This window comes from Syngnathoides biaculeatus, chromosome 2 (assembly GCF_019802595.1).
Source record: "Syngnathoides biaculeatus isolate LvHL_M chromosome 2, ASM1980259v1, whole genome shotgun sequence".
Lineage (NCBI taxonomy): Eukaryota > Metazoa > Chordata > Actinopteri > Syngnathiformes > Syngnathidae > Syngnathoides > Syngnathoides biaculeatus.
Window position 1 is genome coordinate 2,535,383 of NC_084641.1, and position 20,664 is coordinate 2,556,046.

Below are 20,664 nucleotides of genomic sequence, written 5' to 3' on the forward strand. Positions count from 1 at the left end.
TTTACAAAAGCAGTTGGTGATCTCACATTTGATCTTAATTATATAGCCATTTTTTTAAGTATTTAAACCCATTAAACGGGTTGAATACATTCCATTGTTCATTAGTTAAAGATGTCACAAATTAGTTTGTATTCATCGATATATATTTTGTTTTTAATTTATTGTGTCTGTCTTTTCCAGCATTATATTTTTGACTGATGTATACACCTTGTATACTTTTTTTTAATGAGGACCATAATGGGCATTTAAAAATTTTTGATAAAAGTTCCAGTGTACAACCACTGAAAAGTATGATGTCACTTACAAATGTCCGATATTTAGGCTTTGTTCATGTTTGCATGCAGTCGAACATGTTTGTATAGATAAGTGATATACATAAAGTATGTAGGCCTATTTAACTTGTGCCCAAAGACACAGCCATAAATATTTTATAATTATGATTATTATTACTGTATTATTATCATAATTATGTTTATGTTTGGTTTTTGAGCAAGTTCAGGTTGAAATACGTCATTAATGTGTTCATCAATTGGTTTGGTCACATGACATTCCACATAAAGTAGATTTCTGACAGATGGAGTATTTTTTACTTTTAAGTAGTGAAGGGGAAAAAACAGCCTCCAGGCAAGGAACACTTTTTCTCATCCAGGGCGAAGAGACAATACTCATGGGCATATGTTATTTATCCTCTGCAGAGAATGATTAATATTAATGTCTTTTACTGACGATTCCATGGATTCATTTTCTCTTCTGCTCATCCTAGCACAGGTTGCAGGCATGCTGGGGCCTATCCCAGCTACCATCGAGAAAGGGGGTGGCCATCCTGAACTGGTTGTCAGCCAATCACCGGCCACACATAATCAAACAACCTTTCACACTCACATTCACACTAACAGGCAATTTAGAGTTTTTATTGAACCCATCCTGCATGTTTTGGGAACCAGTTTGGCCAGAGAAAACCCACGCAGGCACGGTGAGCACTTGCAAACTCCACACAGGCGGAGGCTGGATTTGAAACCCGGTTGACAGAACTGAGAGGCAGTCGTGCATTGTGCTTGTAGTGAGGAGTGACCGTTTCTAATATCAGTATGTCTGTGTTGTACTAGGCGGCATAGTGAACAACTGGTTAGAGCGTCTGCCTCACTGTTCTGACCGGGATTCAAATCCCGGCCCCGCCTGTGTGTGGTTTGGATGTTTTCTCTGTGCCTGTGTGGGTTTGCTTCGAGCACTCTGCTTTCCTCCCACATCTCAAAAACCTCGATAAAAGGTTAATTGAAGACTCTAAATCGCCCGTGATTGCGTATGGTTGTTTGTGTGTGCCCTGTGATTGGCTGAGGACCAGTTTAGGGTGTACTCTGTCTCCTGCCTGAAGATAGCTGGGATTGGCTGCAGGACTCCTGCGACCATTGTGAAGATAAGTGGCTCAAGTAATGCATGGATGGATAGATGTCTTATATTGCCCCGGGGTGGCTGTGCATACCAGAAGGTGCAGCACAATAATGTCCATTTGATTGAAGGAAAGAATGTGTTTAAAAATAAAAAAAAAGGAAAAAGTTGTTGTTTTTTACCAAGTAGAAGGAAAAAGTTGTTGTTTTTTACCAAGTAAAATATTGTAACATACTATTTTTCATTAAAAACACAGTACAAAAATGTTTTGCAGATGTTGCAGATTAATGGGATTTCAATTTACAGTATTTCAATATTGAAATGATTGGCAATACAATTTACAGCACCGGGAGCGCTCAGACCGTCACACCTCAAAGCCCCACTCTGTTATTTTATTATTTATATGTATATTATATTATGTGTATGACAAAGTAAAAACTATATATATGTTTTCAATGAAGATAAAAACAGTGTAGACGTTGTTCGTATGGGAATGTGATCCATTTCTAGGTGACCCCCGAACTTTTGAAGTGTGTTTATAGTAGTGTAAATACAACGGTGTGTTTTCACGGAGTGTATGTTATGGTGGGCTGGGGGAGAGAAATGAGAGTAAATCCCAAAAGTTCCGCGCTCAGTGTTGTTCTGGGAGGAGTTTGTGCTGCTGGGCCAGCAAAACTTTCTGCTTTTGCGTTTGCGTGTCGGGGACGCCACGCCTCTGACTTGCAAGTACGTGCACGGCGCCCTCGTTTCATCGCAAACTCCTCCTTGGCATTTCTGCCTTTTGCTGTCAAATACATTGTTTTGCATTTTGTTCTCGGCGAGTGGGGCCTTTTGGGGAATATATATATCTTTTTTTAATTTTGTTTTTTAAGAGGCGAACGTGGGCCAGCCCAGCGGCGGCAGAGCACCAAATCCGTCCTTCCCAAGGTGAGTATTTCTTCTCGATCACCAAACTTTCTTTGTCTTTGCTGACGTCCCGTATTTCGTTGTGCCGCCAGGACGTTTTTGGCATTGTTGTGGCCGGCGCAGCGATGCATGGGGCTCGGAGTGCCAGGAGGCTTACGCGTTGCGGCGTGGTGCTTCTCCGCCTCCTCGGCAACTTTTCGCAACTTTGCTTGACTTGCTCTGCGCTATTATTAGCACGCAAGCTAGCAGCCGTAGCATGTCTGCGTTAGCTGCCGCCTGTCTTGTTCTTCTCCGGTTTGAAACCATAATGAAAGTTCTTGCGTGTTTCGCGACCCCCCCCCTCCACCTTTTTTATTTTACATTGCTGTACTTTTTCCAGCTTTAATTTCAACCTCCATACCGCCTTCCTCAGCTATCTCAAAGCGCCGTGTGCGTTCGATTTTTTTTTTCTCGTGCTAGCAGATTTAACAGCTAAGAAAAGTTTTAACGCGTACGTGAAAATTGTGTTTCCTCGCGTGCTCGCTGCTTCGTGCCGTTCAGAAAGAGCCCGTGGGCCCTCGTAAATTAAAAACATTGCATGATGAAGAGGCAGTGGAAACCAAAATCGTGAATCCGCCATGCAATGAGCGGGCGGGTGGTATTCTCATTCAAGCAAGAAGCTTGTTTTTATAGTAGTTTGCGCGTGTCTCTTGGTTTGCTGAGCTCATTGCTTTATTTAGCTCCCTGGCAGCTATTCTGGCCCTCTATTGCACTGAACATCTGACCTTTTGACCACAGGGAGCTACTGTACTGTATGCGGCGTAGTGCACAATATACTGCACCTTCTTGACACCATCCCCACTTAACATGGTCGTGTCCAGTCTTTTGCACTTGTGTACTGTACTACTAATGTACAGACGTCAGTCGTAACTTTACCCACACCTGCACAACATTTTCAGCTGTACAGGGAAACCTAGTAGTATATCATATTTAAGGTAGTTGAGGAGCATGTTTGACGCAAAGGTAGTTTTTAGCTGCCGCCCTGTATAAATTAAAGGCAGTTACTTTTTGTTTTGTGTGGCACATTCCCCCTGACTATTCAGTGAAAACTCAGCACTTAGAGGTAGTTGAGCTCTGTCTGAAAAACCCTAAGGTGCTGCCAAGTCCCTGATTTAAGAATGTAGTAATTTAATTGGGGTTAAGTAACCACGTTGAAATGATAAGTTTCAACTGAGAGATGAAGCTTTTTACATCAAAGAGAAAATTAGCCTGGATTGTTAGTGGAAGTTAGAAAGGCGTGTCACTGGATGTACATGTGCACTCAGTTACATTTGAAAATATATCAAATCATCTGTAAGCTATTTATTTCTGCAGGTAGCATGAGTTTAAAATCATAAACTGTTTTGGGATCATTGTTTGTTATATTTACAGTTTTAATAATTGATGTCGGCATGTAGACCAACCCAATTTAGGGGGCTGTCATCAAGTGGTGTGTGAGCAGGATGGTCAGTGAGTGGTTAGCACATCTGTCTCGAAGTTCAGAGGTTGTGGTTCACATGTGAGTTCTAACCTTCCTGTGCTGAGTTTGCATGTTTTTCTTTGTGTGTGTGTGTGGTGTGTGTGTGTGTCTGTGTGTGTGTGTGTCTGTGTGTGTCTGTGTGTATGTAGTGTCGGTCTGCATTGTCTTCCAACTTCATTGATAAACGCAGTTTTTGTTAGGACACAGTTGTTTACTGGACATGATAATGTGGTGATGAAGCTTGCTGTTCTTTGTATTGCTGCCCTTATTCCTTGCCACCATTCTGTGGTCCCGCTGCCGCTGGTATGAATAGCGATCAGATTAGCCAAAGCTTTTTGAACTTTTATACAGTCACACACATGCCAGTCGCTGTTTTTCCTTGGTATCATCACAACATACGCTTTTAGCTGAGTTGTTTGGGTAATAATTCTTCAGGTTTGAAACTGAAAATATCTTTTGGGCCATTTTTGGTCGGCATAAATCTTAGTGGACTGCTTCAGCCTCTATAGGTAGGATGTGGCCTGATATTGCGACATAGCTTCCCCGCGACATCAGGCCACCATCAATGTTTGGCTCTGGAGAACATAATATTCACAAACTGTGGTAAAAGTAATGCCATTGTATCATTCACATCCTGGACAAACAAAGTTAAACTGCCATGGAGGACTTGATACACATTCAGTAACCATACTGCTTAAGTTATTGTCTTGCTCGCATCAATGTAATAGTGTAAATATACTGTTCACATGACTCGTGTTCACTCTGTAGGGAATGAAAGAGCACTGTACATATGTGTTGAGCTACTAATTTTCATGAAAATGAAACAATTTTAGGCATTCCCTACAGTCAAAAGAACTTCTGTTCCCATCGCTAATGCAAACAGATTTGCAGGCAGGAAAAAAAAATATTTCTACTTTTAAGACCTGTTGCACAACAACTTTTAAGTCCGGCACGTATATCCCTCCCCCTGTATATCACAATGTTCTTTAAGACTTTGCTCTCTGGGTCGGCCCAATTTCTATGGCAACAGCACAGTCCTGTCGCCAGTGATTGAAAATAGGAAAGCCCTGTGCCGAGCTTGTCCAACAAGCCTGCACTGCAGCAGGGGAAGCTGCGCGACCACACTGATCCACTGTGGCCCGACTGTGGCGTGAACCATGTTAGCCGCACTCTGGAAAACATTACACACCAGCCGGGTTTGTATTGCAGATGTCTGCTCGTGTCTTTCAGGGGACTTGGAGCATCCTCAACAATAACAGAAGAATGTGTAATTTCCTCATGCAGCCCGTGCAGATGAGGGATCGGGCTTTTAATGTGGAGTAGATTTTGGCTCTGTGAGTTTTACCAGGGCTATTTGCTCAGGAAGTGGACTAATATTGGAGTTGGGCTGCATTTATCTGAGTTGATTTTGATCTCATCAGTTCTTGTGGAGTAAAATTGATGATGATGAACATGGGACTGTAAGCTAATGCTCGCCTGGCAACAAAAGCTGTATACGTGCTGCTGTCCTGGCATCTCGGCAAAGTATAGTTTCACCAACAGTACGTTAACATCAATAATACAATCCGTCAATAATAAGATGATGACAATGTATGTCTTGAACCAGTATGTTAAGAATTAGTCTGAACATGATCAATATTTTTCGGGCCTGATTGGCATGTTTAAAAAAAAAAAAAAAAAAGAAGAAAGAAAACATAACTGACCACTCTATTTAAATTTGCTTGTTCATTTGCTGGATAGACTTGTGTACTGTATCAGTGTCTTCAAAGGTATTATCGATTCCAATGATTCCCAACCAGTGTGTCATGGCACATTAGGGTAAAGATTTATGTTCCTCCTTGTCAATGGGATGCCAGGAAGATGTTCCGGCGATAGCCAATGGCAGAGCAGCTCTATCACGCCACTTTCAAACCAAGACACAGGATGTTTGCATTCGGTGGAATTTGGGGGCTGTGAATCCAGCAGCTATTTTTTTTCTTTTCGTATCCTGAATTTTCCTTCGTAAATAGAGAATATTTTTCCGAGAAGGCATTTCATAATGAGAATTTTTTGTTACTAGAGCTGTTCATAAGTACATGTACCACTGTATTCATTTATAAGAAATATTGTATCTTTGTTGTTCCATTTATGCCAATGATGCATAGTGACAGAACAAATAAATGGTCTTCTGTTCGATGGCAGAAAGGGCAGACCGTAATTACTGCGTATCAACCTTTTATTGTATTTTTGTTAGTTGGTATGCTGTGAAATTTTCCAATTTAAAAAATACAGGGTTCCCTCACTACGTGGCGCTTCACTTTTTGTGGCTTCAGTGCTTTGTCTAATTGCCCCCCCCCCCCATAAAAAATCCATCAAAAAATTAACTTGAGAAAATGCAGCTATATTGGCATATTTCGGGAAGACACATTGAAACAAGGTGCGTGATTGTTCCCTAGTGCAAGATCGACCAACGAGAGCATGCGTGGATTTATTTTGTTAGCTGATTGGCTGCGCATCATTGAAGCCTCACCAAGCAACAGTTGCTTCAGCTTTGTCCCACCCTTTACTTGGTCCTTCCTTTCAGCCATTTTCACACAATGCCGCCAAAGCGCTGTGGTGTTGCGAAAGCTTCCTCCAAAGCGGCCAAGAGGAAGATGACGATCAGCGAAAAAGTAAAACTTTTGGATATGATCAAAGACAGCAGAAGTTAAGCTTTTGTAGTGCGCAATTATGGCATGAATGAATCCACAGTGTGCTACATAAACTCTGTAAAACTGCTTCAGTAACTTAATAAGAAAGCAAAATGTGTGGTGACTGCGAAATAAGACGATTGTTAGAATGGAAGCTGCGTTAGCTTTGTAGATAGCGGATTGCAGAAAAAAGGCGGTGATGATCAGGACAAATACTAAAGATCTTTACGATCAAATCCTGCCTGGTGACGATGATGAAGAAGCTGAAGAAAGTGCTAATGGACCTCAAGCCAGCACTAGTACAGCAAGGAGCGATTCACTCCCTCGAGGACGAAGGTTTTCGGCAAGCAAACGTTGGTTTGAAAATTTCAAAAGCTTTATGGCCTGAGAAGCATGCCTCTGTATGGTGAAGATTCCTCCATCGACAATGATGGTGCTCGTCGTTATGTGGAGGAAGACTTTCCAAATCTGATCAGTGAGGGAGACTACCTCCCTGAGCAGGTTTTCAACATGGACGAAATCGGCGTTTTTTGGAAAAGGATGCCTTCACACATATACCGTTTCAGGGAGGAAGTAAGGAGGCCAGGCTACAAGCCACCTCCTTGACATGACAAAGTCTGCAAGTCCGGAAGAAAACGAAGAGGAAAAAGAAAGTGAAAAACGTGGCCTTACCTTGGAGAACCTGCAGCAATTGTGCAACATGGCAAGGGCAATGCAACAATTTGCACAAGACAATGACGGTAATATGCTACAAGCTGTCGAGTTTAGCAATTGTTTTGACGGGGTTATGTCCTTTTAAAGCAGAAGAAAAAAACAAAGACAACAACTCCCCATAACCATGTTTTTCTCAAAGATAAAATCCTCAGTTATACCGTCAGCACCTCCAGCAGAAGATTCTCCGAGCGAGGAATATTATTACATACTGTAATTTAAAAAAAAAAAAAACAGGATGCGGTATGTATCAGAATACAAGATTTTCAGTAGTTTGACAGTGCAATAGTGAAAGAGCAAATTTGTTTTGGTGTGATTCGCACATTACGTGTTTTCTCTCAGCCTTCTTTCCCATGGAGGTATTTTTTTTAAGTAACTTTTTTGGCCATCAGATATTCACAGTTCCATGTCAAAAGACAAAATATATAAATACTCCAATATTAAAATAAACTAGCTTTTGATATAGTATCTAAAATACAGCGCACGATGGTGACATGGAGTAATTGTATTTCTCAGAGCTGATCAATTAATTCAGCGATCAACTCTGCAAATTATGACACCAAAACTGATCAGCTGATTATCAAAAAACGCCAGTTGTCCTCCGATCTGATCAGGCCAATTAAAATTTATATAAAGTCTAATTTACATGCAACCGTTGGCTACTCAAGGCTAAGTAACATTTTGAGGCCTGCTTGCGGGCTGTATCGTATTAAAAGTACATGAACATACCGCAAGCAAGCCTTCAATGAACGTAATCTTCTGAGCACTGGTGACCACCGCCACACATTTTTCCCCATTTTGTTCTTATTTTACAAATGTCACAGTGTCATTCCCATGGTAACAAGTGCATCTGGTCACATTTGAGTGGAAAAGATAAAGCCCCAGGATTATAAAAGACAGGACAGGGTGGTATCAGACTACAAGATTTTATTGGAGTAGTCTAACAGTGCAATTGTGAAAAAACAAATTTGTCTTGTAGTGTGATCCGCACATGACGTGTTGTCTGTCGCACACCACTGACATTATTTTTTTTAAATAACTATTGTCTGTCAGATATTTACAGTAGCACAGCAAAAGCCGTGCAACAAGGCTAAAAATAAACCAGCTTTTGGATTCAAATATACTGTACACGATGGTGACACGGAGTAAACGTCTTTTGCAGACACTATCCATGATGTCAGTGATCAGATCAGTGTTATGACATCATAGCCAATCAGCCGATATGCTTATTATCAGCTAGTACCGATTTCAGCCATTAAATCAATGTAAAGTCCATTAAAGAATGTTCAAATATAACTACTAAAAGTTTCCTGTACATTTGAAGGCTTTCAATTAATACATCTATGCAACCATTTTAAGGGGGCATAAATGACTTTTTTTTTTATTTTTATTGTCCTAACTAAGCATTGTTGCATAAACTGATGAAGCCTGCTTGGATGAGAAGTGAGATGTCTTCCAAGAGGACCTGAAGATTCCATTTCTGATCTATCCAATGCCCTGAAAATGAATTGCCCAGAATGAATGAGAGTCTTCACAGCCATCAAATCCTAGCAGTCTTTTTTCTGTGCTCATGGCAGGGCTCACTCACAGTCCAACTTTCTGAGTGACATCAGGTATTATAATTTTTAGGATCATTATAACTACTGTTGAATGGCTATGCAAAAAAAATAGTACATTATTAAAATGGTATATCATTCATTACACAAAAATCCTGAATACTGTGTGTATGGTAACAAATGACCACTGTACTACAATTAGCCATCTGAGTGAATAATTAACTTTTTGTTGTTGTCGTTAATTAACACTGAAACAAAACTCTGTGACGTCTCACTTAAAAAACTGACTTGTCTGGTGTCAGGGCCTCCTCTCGACTTCTACAAGTGCAATGAAAAAAATGGCCACTGCATAATGTGACCCCAACCAAAAATAGACTGAACAGAATATGGTTGCATTTACAGCATCTGTAGGTTTGTATGTTTGTGGCTCCGAGGAAGGCAGCCACTTCCACCCCCTTAATGACATCATCGATGGACATACAAAAGTAGAGGTTAAATAACATCTCCATCAAAGCTGGATATATATATATATATATATATATATATATATATATATTTATAATTTTTTTTTCTTCTGTGGAGTACAGTAAGTGATAATTAGTGACACTTTCATGAGTTCGTCTATTTTAAATGTCCTCCGTTTTCAGGGTTTGGCGGCAGCCGTCATCATTGCGTCGGAGTGGAGTTGCCGTAGCAGCCCTGACGGGGCGCAGGAGGAGGGCGGCGGCGAGGGAGATGGACTCTGTGACGGAGCAGACCGGGGATTGGACGGCGACCCTGAGGGGGTGTGGAGTCCAGACATCGAGCAGAGCTTTCAGGAAGCTCTGGCCATATACCCTCCCTGCGGCAGGAGGAAGATAATACTCTCAGATGAGGGCAAGATGTATGGTGAGGAAGTTTTTAGTTTAAAAAAATAAAAAAAAAATTGCCCAGCCAAAGTATCCAATAAAAGGTGAATCTGAAAATATTCAGGTCTTGTTACAAAAGATATTTCAAACACTAACCTTTCCAAATGAATGTGGGCCAGACCATCGCCCAGCACACCGTCAAAGGGTTCCTGCCACGTTTGCTTCATTCGGTGTGTGAGATGAGGCGAGAGTTGTGGCAGCGTCACCATGACAACACGCCTGCACACAATGGCTTGAGCATCCCACAGTTCCTGGTTGAGAAAAATATCATCATACTTCACAAACACTGGTTCAAAGTCTTAATCCAGGAGGAGCTCAGAGTAGAACCGCTGCTAGATGAGGAGGCTGGGCATCTGATTTGGATGCCACCCGGAGGTGTCTCCATGAGTATTGTCTGCCAACTGTAGGGAAAAGCACATAGCACCCATTTTTATTTTATGAATCCATTTCTGACATCATAGTGAGCTGGTGTTTTATCAACGCTGTCAAAACTTGCAAACTTTTTTTTTCCTGTGACTCATGATAAATGTTTTGTGTGTTTAGCTTATCTTAGTAGAATATGACATTTTAAAAAGCTCTTCATAGCTTGAATGGAAAGCCAAAAGAAGCACATTGACATTACATAATGTATATGATGGCCAGTGATTCCCACCAATTTATTTGATTTTTTTAAATTGATTATTGTATTTGTCTGGGACATATCGTGACGAGCAGAACAATTAAATGCTCTTGCATTATCTGGCAAATGGTAAAATAAAGTTGTGTATTTGTTCACATTTTGCCATTCATACAATAGAAGAAGGCATGCTTCCTGCAATAAATATCAGGTTGGTGTTCAACTAAAGGTCAAGCGTCATCCCTATAAACATTCTAAAATAGTGAAATGAAAAATACATATAACATTATTCACTTTAATGTCGACATGAAAAAATAAATATGAGCGGAGAGCGCGTCATCCATGCGCAAAGTTGCGGAAGTGTCATTCGACATCCGAGTCGTCGCCATATTAGCTGCATCTCCAGTCCGTCACCTCACCCGGACATTCGCCATTGAAAACACGCGGTGCACCCTAACTATGGGAGACAAACACGCCCCTTCAGACACGGAAGCTCTTTTCGAAAAGGAGAACAGCACACAACCGAGTGAAGTTACCGGGGCAATATTACCCTATTGTTTCGAGCCATATTCAGATGATATGCGATCACGGCCAAACCGCCACCCCGTCCGATCCACTTCCGCCAGCTTGGCCTTGTCGACAAGGCTGAGCCGGTCTCTGGCCGAGTCGGCAAGAATTGTTTGGCAATGGCTGCTCAAGGTTGATAATGTTAGTTGGTTCCTGTCTCCATTCATGACAGCTCCTCTCCACTGCCTTTTAAATTTTCGCTACAGCAGATTCTCCTCAGCAAAAGGAAAGCCTACTTCTGGAGGAGTTAAGGGCTCCAGTTGAAGTTCGGTCCTGTTTTGGGACTTGGAGGTGACTGCCATGTGTCTGAGTCACCCTCCTTCGTCACATTTGGGGTATTCTTTGTTCTGGTAAATCTTCTAAGCTGTTATGACTCAGCGACACGACTTCCCAGAAGGAGACACGGTGATGTTGATGCTGTTAGCATGTGTGTGTTTTGGCCTGGATTGGATTAGGTCAGTGAGGCTTGATTAGATCACCTTTGTCTCTCTCCTCTTTATTTCTTATATTTGCAGCAGTGAGTAAACGAGCAGCTGTTTGGGTGTGGTTGGGAAGGCTGGGATAGAAGTAGCTGAACAGGCAGTTTGTCCTGGCCACATTTTGGGAGCCTATTAACTATGATGACCTCCATTCTCATTTTTCACTTCATCTTCTATGGCCCTCTCCCAGCAGCAACTACCAACTTTGATTTTCAATTTAAGGGAGTCTATAAAAGCCTTGCAGCCGTCTAAAGTTAATCCTCCATATGGTTCAGACTATTTTTACCGTGACGTTCATATGCACTGCTTCATTTCAGGATGAGGTTTACATACAAATACAGTTTGGATATCCATTGATGCAGATATGACATTGTCAGACCACCTCCTATATTTAAGTTGACATAACTTTGGTTGAGATAATTCATCATTTTATCGCTCAAATTTTATACTGTTTTCTAAAAGTGTCAAGTTCTGATTCTAAACATGAAGTCCAGACAGAAATATTGTTGGGAAAGACGCCCAAAATGTATACGTTGCTTATACTGTGTTTTCTCTGAATTCACATCTCAAATTTTGGATTCCATTTCAGTAGGATGATTTAACGTTGGCCAGTATTTCCGTGTTCCATAAAGTTGGTGTTTTCTGTTGGATATCATTTGAGTGCCATTGCGATGATCATTTCTCTTTCTCATGTCTAGGTCGAAATGAGCTGATAGCTCGCTATATTAAGCTACGGACAGGAAAGACACGCACACGCAAACAGGTATGTACACTAAATTACTTAAAATGCTGCAATCTGTGAGCCACCAATTATTGGAGTTTTGTATCCATACCAATGGGGAAAAAAAACAACAAGAAAACATAGATCATCCTTGTAAAAGTATGTCTTTTCTAATATTAACCCTGGCAAATAGGTGTCTAGTCACATTCAGGTTCTGGCACGCAAGAGGGTTCGTGAATACCAGGCGAGCATCAAGGTGGGCACTCGCCGGAGTAACTGCATCCCTCTGTGTTGATCTTCTGTCGTCTTCCTTTTCCTCTTTCTCCTGTCCTCTATGCTGCCTTTCTTCCCACCTTTACACCCGCCTTCAGGTCTCTAGTCACCTGCAAGTCTTGGCCAAACGAAAATCTCGTGAGATTCACTCTAAGCTGAAGGTACACGCACTCGGTGTCGCTGCCTTGCTTCAGTCTCAGCTCTGCATGCCACATTAACCCTCTCGATGAGCCAAGGCAGACTGGCATGTCTTTTTTTTTTGTCATGTAAATAACATTTATTTGCTATATTTAACTTGACCAAATTTCTAAATATAACACGCAGCACTGTGAGGGAAGTGAATAGGAAATAGTGCATGATGGGCCTTTGGGACTTTGAATGCCATTCTTGGGGCTTTGACGTTGCTGTAGATGATTGTTGATGGACCATAATGTTAATAAAATTTGGTTTTGTTGTACTGCAATTCAGTATGTTCCGAATTTGTCCATTGATGGCCGAATGGGCTGAGCGCATATTTGGTCAGTTAAGGATTTCTCAGGTTATCACAGCTTAATTACTTCTCAGGTGCTCCTGCTCATGTTCTTTCCATTCTGTCAAGGCATCCGCTCTGAATTTATATTGATGTTTCAAAGTCGGTGTTTTTTGATAATGCACGAGCACTGGTTGCATGAGATTCAGTAGCTGGCTTGGTTGACTGAAGTGTCACGTGACCCAGCATGCATATGCGAAAATGCGGGGAAGTTTTGATGAGCCTTCGTCGTTCATGCATTCTTGGAACTTTTTCTGCTTTTAATGTTCTCCATGTTCACCCTCTTGGACATTTTCCCTCAGCTTTTAAGACCTTTCCCGGTCTAGAGTTTTTGTGTGGTTTTACCATGTCCTGCATCAATATATTTTGTCAGCCAAATACATTAAAGTACCTTTTAGTGGTCTGTTTTCGTTGTAATCTCACATGACAGTCACATATACTGTCATTTTATTATTTCAGTTTCAAGTGTGTTGGACAATAGTATACATGTTAAGTAAAGCACGGCAATTCCCCTTTTTGACTCTTAATTGCGAGGATGCTGAATTTTTAATTTGACATTTTTTCTTTGCCGTAGGCCATGAACTTGGTAAGTTTGGTCATACTATTACATCATTCTGCTTTTGTGCTTAATTTGGCTTCACAGTTAACACTTGCCCTCGATGCAGTGCAACCTCTGCATACAAAATATCTGCTTATATACATAAATATTTATTTGAAGTGCCTTTAGTACAGTCATGGTGGCGGCTGCAGTTTTCTCTACTAGCATCTACGGCTTTGGCATCTCACTGTATCTGCTTTGCACTCTGTTCTGGATCCCTCGTAGTTATTGCATCATGCTGAAGTATTTGAGGACATGCATGTTTGGTTATTTAAATACTGAAAATGTCTTTTAGGTGTGAGTGAGTTTCTGGCCATCAGTCCAAGGAGACCCATATACCTTTGGATAGGTTTCAAGCTGTATATAAAATGGATGGATGGAGTATCGTGTATGCAAGCTGGTTTTTCTGTCAGGAGTGTCCATGAGTGTGAACTCTTTGTCATGTTGACTTAATATCTCTGGATTTGTCAAGGTAGAATAACATAGTTTTTGTTCTTGTCCATGTTCAGGACCAGGTTTCCAAAGACAAAGCACTACAAACAGTGGCCAATCTTTCATCAGCTCAGATTGTGTCAGCAAGTGTGATGAAAAGCCAGGCTTCTTTTCCTCCACCCGTCAGGGTAAGAAGACACACGTCAAATGCACACATCTGGATAAAAGGCACACTAATAAATTTTGCTGTATGCCCTCGCCGCTCTTTTCTTTGGTCTAGTTTTGGCCCGGCCACCTGCCAGGCCAGCCTGGGCATTCTCAGGAGTAAGCATCCTTTTTGCCTGACACTATCACTGAAGTGGAATCAGAGAATCTTGCCATCTGGAATTTGTACAGCTTCTAAATCTTGCCTGTTCTTTTAGCATCAAGCCCTTTGCACAGCCACCATACACAACACTGGCAGCGCCTGTTCCTGCACCTGTCAGTAAGTACAAAATATCAAACTGAATAACTATCCTGTAGCGCAGTGCATGGCACTAATCTTGATGTGTGGGGTCCATCGTAAATTCACTATCTTGAGATTTGAAAAATCCTAATGCATGTAGCAGATCTTATCATTTATTGCTATACTATAATTTATTCTTATTTGTGTATTGAATTTACTCCAAGATATGCCTCGACGGTGCCTTGTTTATGACGGAAAATGTAAGCTTAACCGCAAGACGTTTTCATGTTTGGCAGGCTACGAGCCCCTGCCTCCCCCTCGACCAACAGCAATCGCGGCTCCTGTTTGGCAGGACAGAACCATTGCTTCAGGAAAACTACGGCTTCTGGAGTACTCTGCTTTTATGGAGACTCAGAAAGAGAGAGATATGGTACAGGCAGTCATCACTGGACGTTCAGGTCTATCTTTTGGACGTGTTTCCCTTTTTACCTTTTGGATTGTCTCTCTTGCAGTATAAGCATCTCTTTGTGCATATTGGCCCATCCAACCCCAGCTACAGTGACCCTGTATTGGAGTCAATAGATGTCAGGCAGATTTATGACAAGTTTTCCGAGAAGAAAGGAGGACTGAAGGAACTGTATGAAAAGGGGCCCCACAATGCTTTCTTTCTTGTCAAGTTTTGGGTTAGTATCTTTCACTACCATCGGATTGAGCAAAAATACAAAATGGGATGCTTATTAATTTCATACCACAGAGTTTAATGTGAGTACTTAGTGAGGTTATACCGTACTCGGACACACGGGGGAGGAAAAGTAGCAGTTTACAGAGGACTCATTCACGTACTAATTTGAGATACTGTTTGTAGTATTACTTCGATTAGAGTCCACATTCTAAAAGAGCCACATTTTGGTCATGCTTTTTTTAGGCAGACCTGAGCAGTGATCTTGAGGAAGGATCAAGTGCATTCTATGGTGTGAGCAGCCAGTACAGTGGAACAGAGAATATCACAATCAGTGTCTCAACAAAGGTCTGCTCCTTTGGCAAACAGGTGGTGGAGAAAGTTGAGGTAAGCAAAGCTATAAAGCACTTTCAATGCAGGTGACCATCAAAATGCCAGCAAGTTGTCAGCGCTCTTTCTCCACACACACTCCAGACAGAATACGCACATACGGAAGGGGGCAAGTTTGTCTTCCGCATTCATCGGTCGCCTATGTGTGAATATATGATCAACTTCATCCACAAACTCAAACATCTACCAGAAAAATACATGATGAACAGCGTGTTGGAGAACTTCACCATTCTACAGGTTGGTCTATGTGGCTGGGAGTGTGGAATTAATGCCGCTAGCAAGATTATTAATTACGTGAGCCGTGACAAGAGTGGGTTTTAGTTTTTACACCATCATAGTTGGAGCCACCACTTTCGCTTGTAAATAACCCCACACACCGTGCGATAAGCCGTTTATCATATTGTAATGTTTGTACTTACAGCAGTCACTCACATTTGAAAAATGTATGGGTGTGGTCAGTCATGCTCGCAGATAAAGTTGCGGGTGTCATTACGGATGGAATCTCAAGACCTTAAAATAAATTACTGGATTAATATAACATAACTGTAAATTAAAAATAAAATAAACACATAACTAAAATAGAAAAAAAATAAAATTCAGAAATGTTAATTTCCCATTTGAACTGATATTAGTAGAACATGATATAAAACAGCCTTTCAAATTTTTCATCAATAAAAATTCTTGATCTGACAAACTTTATCTGAAGAAAAGTTAAATACACTGGCCTGTCAATGTGTAAAAATGAACGGTCTATACGCGCAATGTTTTGAAAATGCTGAAAGTTTAGTTCAACATAATCAGCGTTAGTGGCAACAACATTGTACAATCCTGTCGGCAATCGTGATGTATTGTTATAATCTCACGTAATTTACGGCGCTATCTATTGTCAATCCATTGATGAAAGCTAGCAGTAGATGATCTATATCTTCCTAAAGTATGTACGGGGAAAAAGTTTTCAATTTCAAGATAATGCGGTACCATGGCAGAAAATGACCGTTGACATTTAGATATATGGACAGACTAGTCTAACGTTAGAATTTAGATCAATTAATTCAAAGTATCAAATCAGAATCGCATACTTATAGTTTGATACTGGAACATTACTTGTGTTATATCCCCAAAATGTTTTCAGTGTAAGTGAATTTCCTTTGACATGGCTCATTGTGTTGATGACTTTCGACGTAAATGCGCTCACCGTATGTGAAGAAGCTCTGAACTTGCGCTTTTGGTTGCTAACCTTTTTTCATTAGCTTTTTTTTTTTTTTTTTTCCAAAATGAATTTTCATTAGCCACTTTTCTATAATCATAGCCAAAAAATAGCCAATCACATGCTGGTCAAACTACGGTCTACTAACATGACTAATACTCTTTCTTGTTCTTCAGGTTACATGCATACAAATAACTTTCAATCATAAATGTGATACAAGGAATTATATTTGTATTGGTAACTGAATCTAATGAACATTAAGATGTGTCATAAAAATAAAAATGTTTCTCAATCCTCTTCTGTACTCCTGACTGTTGAAAATAACCTCACTGTTCAACACTAAGTTTTAGCATGATTCCTGCCATAAAGATTCTCCTCTTTTTACTGCTCACCCATTTACAGAAACTTGTATCAAAATCAAACCATTCTTTTTCAGGGCCTTCAATTTTAACGATGAACAGTTCATTTACACTTTCTGTTTTGAGACAGTTCCTTAAGGACGTCTTTACAATGTTATGCCTGCTGAAGCCACGTTCTACTTCAACTACGTCTTTGGAGTTGCAGCAAACTTGTGATCAGCTGTCTGCTGATGCTTCACAAAGTCATCCAACTTCGGCGCCACCGATGATTTTCAGTGTGTCAGAAAAATTTTTCTTTCACTGTCAATACACCATTGGCAGAAAAAAATTGGGTCCCTCAATTTGAGCCACTTCAATTTAGAAAACCATTCCTGGCAAATCTTTTGCCTCTGGCCTACACGGGGAGTAGATTTTCCGACAGCAGACAAAGTTGTGCTGGGCGTCTTTCCCCTTAATGGGCGTCCGTCAAAGATGGCAGCTGACAAGCTGCACTAATACCACTGCCAACCTTTGTTTTTTGGAAGATAATCCCAAAGGCTTGTAAATTTTCCGTAGCATCCACAGGTAGCATGAACCGATGGCGAGAAAGCGTGGGTTTGACGCGGAACCCAGATGCAGTTGTCTCCGTTGTAAATAATTATTCACTCAACTTCCGGTATAACTTCCGACGAAACGTTTGTCACGCTAAAGCCAGGAATCAACTACAAATTCTTGTAATATACATAAAAGTCTATAATAGTCCAGAATCATATGCTAGGATAAACAGACATTTTTTTTGCCATTTTAAAACATTTTACTCACCAGACTCAGTACGCGTTCACATATGGCGAGGGCCCTGTAACTTCCTAACATGCTCCGTACGGTTAACTTTGCTGTTTCCGGGTGAACACTGATTGTTTAGGAGCAGGCTTGTTTAGTCAACAACGTTTATGAATTAAACACACAAATTCATGTCAAGACTACATAAAATAAGCGACGTTGTTCAATACCTATTTTTTCTACTTGTAACAAATTTTAGACTGATGATTTTTCATGCTCGACTGTGCAGATTTGTGAGCACGATGGCGCGTGGAATCAGTGATTATGTCACAAAAATTTGAACATGTCGTTGTAGGTGAAAACTACTTCCTTCTTTTCCTCATAAATTCAGTATAAATATTTAAGAAATGGGTGGCACGGTGGAGCAACTGGTTAGAGCGTTGGCCACGAAGTTCTGAGGACCGGTTTTCAAATCCCACTCCCGCCCGTGTGGAGTTTGCATGTTCTCCCCGTGCCTGCGTGAGATTTCTCCAGGTACTCCGGTTTCCTCCCACGTACCCAAAACATGCTTTGATTACAGACTCTAAATTGCCCCTAGGTGTGATTGTGAGTGTGACTGGTTGTTTGTTTAAATGTGCCCTGCAATTGGCTGGCAATCAGTTCAGGGTGAACCCCGCCTCCTCTCCAATGACAGCTGGGATAGACGCCAGAACTCCCGCCACCCTTGTCACCGAGCGGCTTGGGAAATGGATGATGGATATTTAAGAAATGAAATGGCTACCTCGGAATGTTAGCTTTGTGACCAGTGATGTACTTTTCATATTGCAGTACGCTGTCAACCAACCCATTCATTTTTGTATGTGCCGTTTCTGTTTGGAGGGGAGTTCAACTTTGGGAGCGTTGCACAGTAGTAGACAACATGTCTAATGGGAGAGATAAACATTTCAGGATAACTGCTAGAGATATTGGCGGAGTTCAACTGTAAACAACATGGCGATAATGACGGAAATTATAATTACCAGATTGCTAAATGTTACTGAACGTCTGTATTTTGTTATGGAAATCACTGAACACTGACTTCTTATGGGAGTACCACTGATTGTTCTGGGTAATTGGGTTCAGGGGAGTCAACGTCTGATATTACTGTCCAGGCACTGTGATGAAAATTTCATAAATGAATTTAATAATACAAAAATTTTATTTTTTTTATCAAAAAATAGAAATGGGGGGGGAGCTGCTTTAGGCACACTTCTTCTTCTTCTTTTCCTGTGAGCTCGTCCCTTCCTGGTTGGCCACAGTGTGTCCATCTTAGCCTATCTCGTGCATCTTCCTCTCTAACCCCAACTGCCCTCATGTCTTCCCTCACCACATCCATAAACCTTCTCTTTGGTCTTCTTCTCGGTCTTTTGCCTGGCAGCTCCATCCTCAGCACCCTTCTACCAATATACTCACCCTCTCGCCTCTGAACATATCCAAGCCACCTAAGTTTGCTTTCTCGAACCTTGTCTCCAAAACATCCAACTTTGGCTTCCCCTCGAATGAGCTCATTTCTAATCCTATCCAACCTGCTCACTCCGAGCAAGAACCTCAATATCTACCTCCAGTTCTGCTTTATTTCCACCGACGCCCTGCAGGGTTAGCAGTGCCAGGGGCAGGCGTTGTTAACCCGGGCAACGACTTTAGGCACGCTATTATATTTTTTTGTTTTTTGTTTATTTATTTATTTTATTGTGCCGCCACCAACCCACTCACCCACGTACACTCACACAATGGGGAAATATGAAATAAAATATATAATACCATTCCAGACAAAACATGTATACAACCACATTTGCAGTATACAAATCTCAACTAGTGTCCATGCGTATTCAATTCAAATTCAGTCTTTTCAAATTAGATTGATCTGATTTAGTAAACTTGATTGTGATGTGCAATTGAACAGTATGTAAAATTATTTGTGTCCCGTTGCAAAATATACTGCAACATCTGTCCCGCGATAATGTTCTTGGCCATTGTTTAAAATTTAGTGATTTAAAATCAAAATGTTCCCAAGAATAGTTTCCAAAGAATATTGTCTCATTTCCTTTGTTATGGATGCATGCAAAGCACCCCCATTGATCAGGAAGTGAATCGGTACATAGCTCTGCTATGTTTATATAGATTGTGATGATACACAATTCGGTTGTTCGCTCTGCCACTTGGTCATGTTTTGATCTGCGCTTTCTTCTTGTCATCCACCAGGTGGTGTCCAACAGAGAAACTCAGGAGACTCTGTTGTGTATCGCTTTTGTGTTTGAAGTTTCCACCAGTGAACACGGAGCACAGTACCACGTTTACCGACTCGTTAACGACTAGTGCGTAACGGCCGTGCAAAGACTGTCCCGACTGTCAGACCTGGGTTGCATCAGTCAGCCGTTTTCGGCTCACGAAAAACAGATTGTCACACACACACGCACACAGTGTACGCCTCCCTATCACTGCAAAGTACACAAGCGTATCACGCTATATGAAACACTAAAATCAAAGCAAAGTGTAAATAATCTGTTCATGTTCTGTTGTCCTTGTTTATACAGTTTCACAAAGACTAGCTAGCCTCCGAAAGAAAAGTGCTGAAGCATGTTAGTTGGCTCAAAGTGAACAGATCTGCGAATGGCGACGTGTTTGAGGTCGTTGCCAGCGAAGCCGACATGTCATTGAAATAACTAAGGGCAGGGGTGTCAAACTTATTTTAGTCGCGGGCCTCATTGTAGTTACGGTTTCCCTATGAGGGCCATTATGACTGTGAAGTAATGTATATCTTTCGCCTCATTATATTTGCACATGAAATTTTAACTTTTTGGAATCAGAAATCAATGGTAATGGTTTTTCCAACCATTGTTGAGGTTTGGTAACACAAAAATGCTTGCAATGTCTCAATATCATTTATGATATAAAAAATTTTAATTTTGGGACAGATTTTAATAAAAATCATGGTAG

The 20,664-nt window shown here is 41.0% G+C and overlaps 1 protein-coding gene across 1 annotated transcript; it reads left to right on the forward strand.

Annotated features, from left to right (window-relative positions):
• Positions 1-1,999: 1,999 nt before the first annotated feature.
• Positions 2,000-20,228, forward strand: tead3a (TEA domain family member 3 a; the record flags this gene model as incomplete). The annotated part of the gene is made up of 13 exons (XM_061808315.1): positions 2,000-2,112; positions 2,259-2,313; positions 9,374-9,614; positions 11,995-12,059; positions 12,211-12,273; positions 13,927-14,037; positions 14,130-14,173; positions 14,272-14,333; positions 14,591-14,724; positions 14,807-14,977; positions 15,220-15,360; positions 15,448-15,600; positions 19,930-20,228. Coding segments are annotated over 13 exons (1,467 nt in total), but the record flags the coding sequence as incomplete, so codon positions are not given.
• Positions 20,229-20,664: the final 436 nt, after the last annotated feature.